The sequence below is a fragment of the Perca fluviatilis genome, chromosome 5 (assembly GCF_010015445.1).
Source record: "Perca fluviatilis chromosome 5, GENO_Pfluv_1.0, whole genome shotgun sequence".
Lineage (NCBI taxonomy): Eukaryota > Metazoa > Chordata > Actinopteri > Perciformes > Percidae > Perca > Perca fluviatilis.
The window spans coordinates 33,826,429-33,835,284 of NC_053116.1; the positions used below are offsets into that span (position 1 = coordinate 33,826,429).

Here is an 8,856-nt window from a genome sequence, read left to right on the forward strand (position 1 = left end):
TTTGTGCAACAATTAATGGTGGTTACTTTTTATAAAGTGTGTATTTTGTACATAGTGCGTTTTATTTTACTAATGATGCTCCTTAATTGCCTTTTTTCATTCCAATGTCTTTACTTTGTTTAATCCTTTGAACTTGGGCTATTTACTGTACTATACTGTACTTTATTTATGTATAATTACATTGAAATATGATGTATAATATACATCGGGGGCTAACTATGATATATGTTTATATTCTCCATTTTTTCCCGTGATGTTTCAGTATGGCTGAACACTGACTATAGCTATTTGGAAATTAATATTACCAATATAGTTGCACCGATACTCTTATTGTGACAATAATGAACAGGATGTTGTGGGACACTTTTTCTAACTTTGCGCATTGTGGTTTCCGTAGAGTCACATCGCCATGGCAAGCCGAAAGACTTCGCACCCAAACCGGGACAGTGAGGACAAATACTCGATACTGTTACCTACCTATAACGAAAGGGAAAACCTACCTTTGATAGTGTGGCTTTTGGTGAAATATTTCGGTGAAAGGTAAGTTCCGGAGAACTAGCTAGCAAAGCTGCTCGGCTAGTGCTAGCTAGCTAACGTTAATGCCTCCTGTCAGTGATGAGCTGTCACTAAACCGGTGAGAACATGACAGCTCGACTAATAGATGCTCTTAACGTTACAGTTCGAGATTTATTGTGTCGAGGCTACATTAAAAACTTTTCAAGTTAACTAGCTAGCTGGCTTGCTCCCTCTAGCTCACGTTTGTAGCGGTTTGCTTATTTTGTGTGTGTGTGTGTGTGTGTGTGTGTGTGTGTGTGTGTGTGTGTGTGTGTGTGTGTGTGTGTGTGTGTGTGTGTGTGTGTGTGTGTGTGTGTGTGTGTGTAAATTGCATCCTCAGTTATATGTTCTTATTTTGTTGTTGTGTTTTTGACAGTGGCTATAACTACGAGGTAATTATCATTGACGACGGAAGCCCAGATGGGACCCTGGAGGTGGCAGAGCAGTTGCAGAAAATATATGGAGAGGACAAGATAGTAAGTTAAGAATTGGTAATCCCCGCCCTCACAGCGATGGCGCTGGGGTTCACTTAACAAACAACTCCCGTGAAAAGAACCAAACATTGCATTTCTTACAATTGTATAAATGTATATATTAGAATTAAGAGACACTGATTGGTGTTGAGTATTATTTACAATATTAGCTATCTAGGACACCCATGTAGAGCTGGGCGATATATTGATATTATATCGATATCGTGATATGAGACTAGATATCGTCTTAGATTTTGGATATCGTAATAAGGCATGAGTGGTGTCTTTTCCTGGTTTTAAAGGCCGCATTACAGTAAAGTTACGTCATTTTCTGAACTTACCAGACTGTTGTAACTGTTCTATTATTTGCCTTAACTTAGTCATTATATCCACATTACTGATGATTATTTATCAAAATTGTCATTGTGTAAATATTTAGTGAAAGCACCAATAGTCAACACTACAATATTGTTACGGTATTGATAGAGGTATTTGGTCAAAAATATCGTGATATTTGATTTTCTCCATATCGCCCAGCCCTACGCCCATGTAACGTTAACCGTTGGTTCTAGTAAATGAATGGAGCATGGGATCTTTATGCAGACTCTTAAACCTCTCTTTTCTGTGGGACAGCTTCTTCGACCAAGAGCAAAAAAATTAGGACTTGGTAAGTAAAAAAAAAAAAGAAAAGTGGTGTATTCATTCTAGTAACCTTTGCCAACTAATGATGAGCTCCTGTTTCCTTTCAAAGGCACTGCCTACATCCACGGCATTAAGCATGCTACTGGGAACTTCGTAATCATAATGGACGCCGATCTTTCCCATCATGTGAGTGTGGGCTTCTTTTATTATGTGTTTACAATATGTTCACTTTACATGAGGTACAGGAGGACTAACACTTATTTTCATTACTGATTATTAGTCCGCCAGTTACTTTTTCAATCATGGTCTATATAATGTTAGAAATTAGTGAGAAATCCACAATCTCACAATCACAATTTCCTGATGCCCAACATGGTGTCTTCAAATCGCTTGCTTTGTCTGAACAAGTCTAAAACCGAAATATATTGACCTGTCCAGCAAATCCTCAAGTTTGAGCAGCTGGAGCCAGAGATGGAATTTTAGCTGAAAAATTGATGATTAATGATTAGTTGATTATTAAACTACTTACCGACAAATTTTCTGTCAAACGACTAATTGATTAATCAAGTGATCATTTTAGCCCTAGCTGATTCTGAATTGCATTAGGTAGTATTTGCATCGGAGATGTGAGCTTACTTGATCTATTTTCTTTGTCAACTCTCTCTCTCTATCAATTCGTATGCCATTTTGGCATGTTATCAAGACACATAATCGCTTTTTAGCGTGTTTATCAACGCCGTTCTGCCGCCATTGACCTACATTACATGTGAATTTTCGCCGTAGCGAGTAGTATGAGAGGACGTAAGTCCGCGGAGGGTGGTTGGGGTGGTAGATGGGTAAAACACGGGACTTTCACCTAGGAGAGCCGGGATCGCGTCTTGCGTGTGGCGTTTTTTCAACCGTTTTTTTTTTTTTTAAGCCTTCCCCAATTTTGTTTCCTAAACCCAACCGTTTATTGTTTTCCTAAGCGTGTGACGTTGGTCACCGTCGTGTTTTTGTCATTATTTTTGTGTTACTAAAGCCTTTCCCAATGTTCTTTTCCTAAACCCAAATTTTGTTTATGTGTTTATGTTTACATCCGCTGTATACAGCGTAGACGTACACGTGGATAGCTCAAAATGCGTGCAGATAACACGCCATTTGGCTTTAGGAAAGTGGCGTGTATGTTTACGCAAAGTCATGATGCCATGTTGATCATCCCTAACGTTTAAATTACCCTTTTATTTAATGGCAATATTATGTGAAATATAACCGCTTCTGCGAGCATGTTATTTATCGTTCTTTGTCCTTTTTTTTTATTTCAGCCCAAATTCATCCCAGAATTTATTGAGTAAGTGTTACTAAATTTCCATTTCCTATCATGTGATTTTTTTTTTTTTTTTGTTTTCTACTGTATTTCAGTTTGTGCACACAACATTCATTTCTAAATATTTAAACAATATTAAGCTACTGTGCCACAAATTCAATTGTGCAGAAATCCAATAGTTAAGACCATTATGTTTTGTTGGTCAGAAAGCAGAAGGAAGGTGATTACGACCTGGTGTCTGGTACTCGATACAAAGGGAACGGCGGCGTATACGGCTGGGACCTGCGCAGGAAACTGATCAGGTAGCTGCAAGTCAACAACCGTGCACTGTCTTCATTTTCCACTCCCCCCGATGCACTGACCCTCATTACAACAGACTAGAGGCTGAGTTTTGATTTTCTTTTTCTGTCTTCTGTCTCCTTCTCTCGTTCACAGTCGGGGAGCCAACTTTTTGACTCAGGTGTTGTTGAGACCCGGCGCTTCCGACCTCACAGGCAGCTTCAGGTGAGTGCTGCGAGTGTTGTGAAATACTGGAAGTGCCACTGACTTTTGAACGTGCACGAGAATGTGTTTTCTCACGCCTGCTGGTTCTTTTTTTTTTTTCTTCACACTTGTGTCAGGTTGTATAAGAAGGAGGTGTTGGAGAGTCTGGTTGAGCGGTGCGTGTCCAAAGGGTATGTCTTTCAGATGGAGATGATCGTCCGCGCCAGACAGCTCAACTACACAATCGGAGAAGTGAGGCCCTAATTCATTAATTCATGTATTTCTGTGTTTTTCGGGCAGAATATTTACGGAGTTTTTTTTTGTTTCTATCATGTGGATCCTGCAAGGATACTCAAGTTGTGCTTCCGATTTGGAGGATATGATGGTGTTTCTCTAGATTCTCCTTTTTTACCCAACTTATAAATGTGGACATCCAGACCACATCAGACCAGGTCAAGATGAAAAACCACTATAGTTACACTTGTCAAATCTGTATGAGATTAATAAATAGACTTGAGAGACTGTTTAAAATCCCATGTCAGATCTGTGAAACATTTTACTGTATTTGTAAAAAAAAAAAAAAAAAAGGGAAAAGGACAATTTTACTGTTTTTTCTGCATCCAGACCACATTGGACCAGGTCTAGATGAAAAACCACTATAATTAGATTTATCAAACCTAGACTAGATTAACATGCGCGCCCATATATAGAGGTTTATTCCTTGATGCAGCAGCCGCGGGTTCAACTCTGACCTGCTGCCCTTTGCTGGGTCATTCTCTCTCTCTCTCTCTCTCTCTCTCTCTCTCTCTCTCTCCCTCCCCCTCCCTTCATGTCTTCATCTGTCCTATTCAAATAAAGGCCTAAAATCCCCTAGACCTTGATCTAATGTTATTTAGATGAAGAAATATTAGTTAAATCACCCTTTGTTTCTCTCTTTCTTTCTTTTAAATCTGCCACAAATCTGCACCTGGGTTTTAAACAGCGTTGAGGCTTTTACTATGATTTTTTTAAAATATAACTCAAAAAAACGAGAATCTGACCAGAAATATCATTACATTTAATTTAACTTTCCCCTTAATCTCTGAATTGGAAGCCAGCGTTGTGACTTGGCAGCCATGATTTTGGATGTGAACTGAAACAATTCTCTCTTCTCCTTCTCCTTCTTCTCCTTCTTCTCCTTCTTCTTCCATACAACAGGTACCCATTTCCTTTGTGGATCGAGTTTATGGAGAGTCCAAACTTGGAGGGAACGAGATTGTGTCGTTCGTGAAAGGACTGATCACACTCTTCGCCACGACATGATCAGTGATGTAATCATTTTGGACATCCGACAGTCATATAGTGTTCATTTCACTCTTAACGTCGCTGTCTTTAATTGGTAGTTGTATCAGAGTCCTGATGTCTAGACAGTGACATGACGGCAAATGACAAGGGAGACATCTCTCTCTCCCCTGTTAGCGGTAAATATGAAACCATTCTCTGCCAGTAGTCGTCCGGAATACTGAAGGAACATAGTGCTTTACATTCCCATCCCCCTCTTCGATGAATTTTGAACAAAGTGCATTCCCAGTCCAGACAGCTGACTGAAATTTACATTAACAAGGTTGTCAGATGGGTTTAGGTTTAACTGCTACACCTGTGATTGTTTGTATAAAATTAAACGATTTGTATTGTTGGCTCTGTTTTTCCTTAATGTGCTCCTTTTTTTTTTTTTACTACAATGAGTCAAAACCTCAGATGGGTATGTACCAGCTGCTCTTATTGATATTCATTGATCAACATCCAACCTAAAACAAGTGCAAGGGGTTGTTCATTTCCCTTTTAAAGAGCATTCGGTCCAAACCATGTGGTTCTTCCCAGCACGTGGTGTGGTACACTCTTTGTTGAGGCAGTAGCAGTCAACCGGTACCAGCTTGTACATCTCCCTCACGCGCAGTAATGGCAATGTCATCCAGAGGTTGCAGCAGGATAAATATATATGAATGAATTTCAAAAAGTCAGATAGTAAAGACAGTTAAAATCCCACTTTTCTCCTTTCACCCTATGAAAGTGTTTTGTGCAATGCTGAATAACCAAGCAGGCAGCTGCCCCGGGGCCATGAAAGCCCCGGGCGTATTTGTGTTTTTTACTGTTTTTATTTATGTGAAAGTTTATCAGGGAATATGCACCTTAAAAGCATACTGATGCCTTAAATTGGTCCCTGCAATTAAATGTAATCCTGCGGCCCTGTCTTGAGGGGTCCAGTGTCAAAATCAAGTTATATGTTGCATAATTCGGAAATTAAATCCAATTACCACACATCAAACCTAGAGTCAGTCAGGTACTATTTTTGCTTAAAAAAACAAACACAAAAAGTGGGTGTTGGCCCACTTTAATGAGTGATGATGAGGAGGGGGTAATGGGGAAAGAATAACCCACAGCTGATTAAAAAGTTTTACCAAGATTTTAACCATTTAAATGCAGTGTCACACTAGGGCTGCCCTTCACCAGGCCATAGCAACGTGCAGGAAAGTAGTCCCGGTCAGTTTGGTAGAATTGGACAGTTACTAACAGTAGTGTAGTACAGCGCCACCTACCGTTGGCCCAACCGTTGATACCACTCCAACTGGTACTGAGCGGTGCTGAGGCACTGTGTACATCCGAGGATCCGCAGGGGAGGCGGGGGGGGAGGGGGCGCCAGATGTAGCCAAACTGCGCATGCGCCTAAATCAAGAAACCCACTCCAGAAGGACGCCCGCTGTCGGCGAGATCCCGCCACTGTCGTGTTGGGTTGTTTACCTCAGACTCGAACACAGAAACCAAAGGCCCGTCGCAGTTTTTAAGGGGACGAGGTAGGTTTCTTTTTTGTTTGTTTTTTTAAAGTGACGTTTGCTTGATTGGCCAAATTGACTGACAGGCCAATCAAGAGTTTAAATGAGCCGGGCTCGCGATCTCACAATGAGATTATTTATGCTAATCAAGTAGATGTCACTTCCGCCCCTTTTATTTGCGCCATTTTGGATAGGGCAGTTTCTAGGCTGGATGTGTATTGTCTGTCAGAGAAAAGAATGGGCAAAACGTAATCGGCTGCCAGGCAATTATAGGCAGACTTTAGGCAATCTGTTTGAAAGAGGGGTCCGCCGTTAGTTGTTCCCAACAATAGGACATGTGTTCGCCCTCACCACACCAGGGAATGGAGGTTTTAATTGTCTAATGAGACTCTGAGGCTTTCTGTTCCCGTTTGCCGACCAGAAGGAGGAGGATAGCCCTTTTCGGCGAGAGAGAGTCGGGTTTGTAGGGCTGACCGACGGCCGGGTGGCTGGTTCTCCCCCACGAAGGATATTACCGAGATATCTGGGAAAAGTGAAAGTGCCCATACATCGCCTCAGTCATTCTGAGGTGACACATTTCACTCAGACGGGAGCACTGGATGTGAAAGCAGGTAAACTTGTCTGTCATAATGTTGGCCATAACCGTAAAAGCGAGATAGTTTGCTGTTAGCTGTGGCTACCTGCGTTGATTCGATGGGTGGCGCTGGACTAACATTACAGCTAAGGTAACTTGGCTAACGTTATGTTCCTAGTAACGGGGGGGGGGGAGGTTCAACGTAACCTCAAGTTGAAATACTTATCCGGTAGGCTTGTTTATAACCGCCCAGGTAAAATGCCGGCGAATTTCCTATGTGGACATTTATGACAGAAATGGCACCATTAGTTTTGAACAGCCAATGTTGTTGATGCGAGTTGGCTAGCTTAGCATGCTAACTTGGCGCGGTGTGTCCCCATTCTTTGTCAGTGGCAGAAGCTCCCTGACAAACGTATCGATCTAAATACAGCCAGATGTTGATCAGAGATTAGATTCACTGACACTAACGTTACCTCGCCGCACGATTTGGTTTATGTCCACAACCACGGCTACCACGGCCAGATCTTGCGCGTTAACGTTTTGAATGCGAGAAATGCTATGAATATTTAAAGTGTAGACCGCACAGAGAGTTTTGTCTTGGGGGACACATGGTACACATTCACAACCACAGACAGATTGTGGCGTAAAATTCCTATAATCTTTTGCTAAATTTATGAAATGTTCTTTTGAATAACCGTGGTGATCGGAATACGATCGGTGTTCAGCCAGATGACACCGGGGTTGTGATGCACTCATACCCCGTGTTTGATCCAGAGGAGGAGGGCTGTCACTTGGTCAGGACAAGTGTCAGATTATGATCATGTTCACTGCCATCAACCCTACTCACATAGAGCCTCATATACAGACAGCCCCCCCCCCATAATAAACTGACACAACTAACGCCAGTGCATTTAGGCATCCCAAACTTTTCTGGTATCGGTGTGAATATGGATGTCACCAGAAGCTTATCTCACAGTAAACATCTACACGTTGAAGGAGAAGTGTAAACTGCAGTAGTCAGCCAAGAACATAGGTTACCATGTCCCAGTGGAGGACTGAATGAGCGTGAGGAAATCTGTGGTTGAAGGTTTGTAGGCCTCCTTTTTTTTTTTTTTTTTTTTTTTTTTCATAACACAGTCGAAGGGGGAAACCTGTTTTCTGCCAGCGGCCCTCAGCGGAGCACAGCAGCTTCCTATCTCCTCTCCTCCCTCTCTTCTTCCTTCTCTCCCCCCCTTCCCTCCTACCCAGCCTCTACTTGGCTTTTTTATTCTCTCTCCCTTTCTTCTTTCTTCCTCCCACCTCCCCTCCCTCCCTGTCCATCGCCCCCTCTTTCTCTCACCCTCTTCCATTTTCTCTCTCCCCCCCCGGCCTCTCACTCTCCCTCCCTTCCCTCTCCACCGAGCCTGTCTGTCTGACCTCCCTGCCTCCCTATCCCATCCCCTCCCTTCCCCCCCTCCACTTCCGTCGCTCACTCTCTGGCTTCTCTCCTTTCCTCTCATCTCTCCCCTCACACTCCTTCTACACTCGCTCCCCTCTCTCGCTCTCGCTCTCTCTCCCTCCCTCCTCTTCCTCCCAGCTCCCTCACCTCATCCTCTCTCACACTCCCCCTCCCCCCACACTGATCTCTCCAGCTCCTTCTGTCCCTCCCCTTCCTCCCTTCCAACATCCCTCCCTTCCCTCCCAGCCCTCCCCTCCCCTCCCCCTCCCCCTCCACTGCAGACATATTGTAGAGGCTGCTGCTGCTGACTCAATAGGAGGCGCCATTCTGTGATGGTATTGCGAGGCAGGGAGAAAAAGGGAGAGTATGGGGAGGCTTACATAATGGAGCTCCTCTCTAGCGCCATCTGCAAGTACTGGGAGGAAGCAGGAAAGAGAGACAGAGAGAGGAAGTGGGCAGGGGTATGTGTCTCTTACACTCACTCTAGCACTTGCACATTTCTGAATGGTAGACAGACAGACAGACAGGCAAGACAGTAAGACCAACAGCCGGATCGACAGAACTGCCTGGTTGGT

General features: G+C 43.1%; 2 protein-coding genes across 2 annotated transcripts in view; both read left to right on the top strand.

Annotated features, from left to right (window-relative positions):
- Positions 1 to 367: 367 nt before the first annotated feature.
- dpm1 (dolichyl-phosphate mannosyltransferase subunit 1, catalytic) lies at positions 368 to 5,135 on the top strand. The gene is made up of 9 exons (XM_039799245.1): positions 368 to 540; positions 932 to 1,031; positions 1,662 to 1,695; positions 1,780 to 1,856; positions 2,975 to 3,000; positions 3,183 to 3,278; positions 3,412 to 3,480; positions 3,597 to 3,711; positions 4,657 to 5,135. Exons 1-9 carry the CDS (start codon positions 410 to 412, stop codon positions 4,759 to 4,761), a joined length of 753 nt encoding a protein of 250 aa, XP_039655179.1. The 5' UTR covers positions 368 to 409; the 3' UTR covers positions 4,762 to 5,135.
- Positions 5,136 to 6,319: 1,184 nt separating this feature from the next.
- Positions 6,320 to 8,856, top strand: part of adnpb (activity-dependent neuroprotector homeobox b) — a 12,605-nt gene continuing 10,068 nt past the window's right edge. Inside the window, 1 exon segment of the mRNA XM_039801412.1 lies at positions 6,320 to 6,880. The gene's annotated coding sequence lies outside the window, so the exon portion shown is untranslated.

Coding starts and splice junctions, on each gene's coding strand:
- dpm1 (XM_039799245.1), top strand. CDS start 410: ATGGCAAGCCGAAAGACTTCGCACCCAAACCGGGACAGTGAGGACAAA. Junction 541..931: donor GTGAAATATTTCGGTGAAAG/GTAAGTTCCGGA, acceptor TGTTTTTGACAG/TGGCTATAACTACGAGGTAA. Junction 3,712..4,656: donor TCAACTACACAATCGGAGAA/GTGAGGCCCTAA, acceptor TCCATACAACAG/GTACCCATTTCCTTTGTGGA.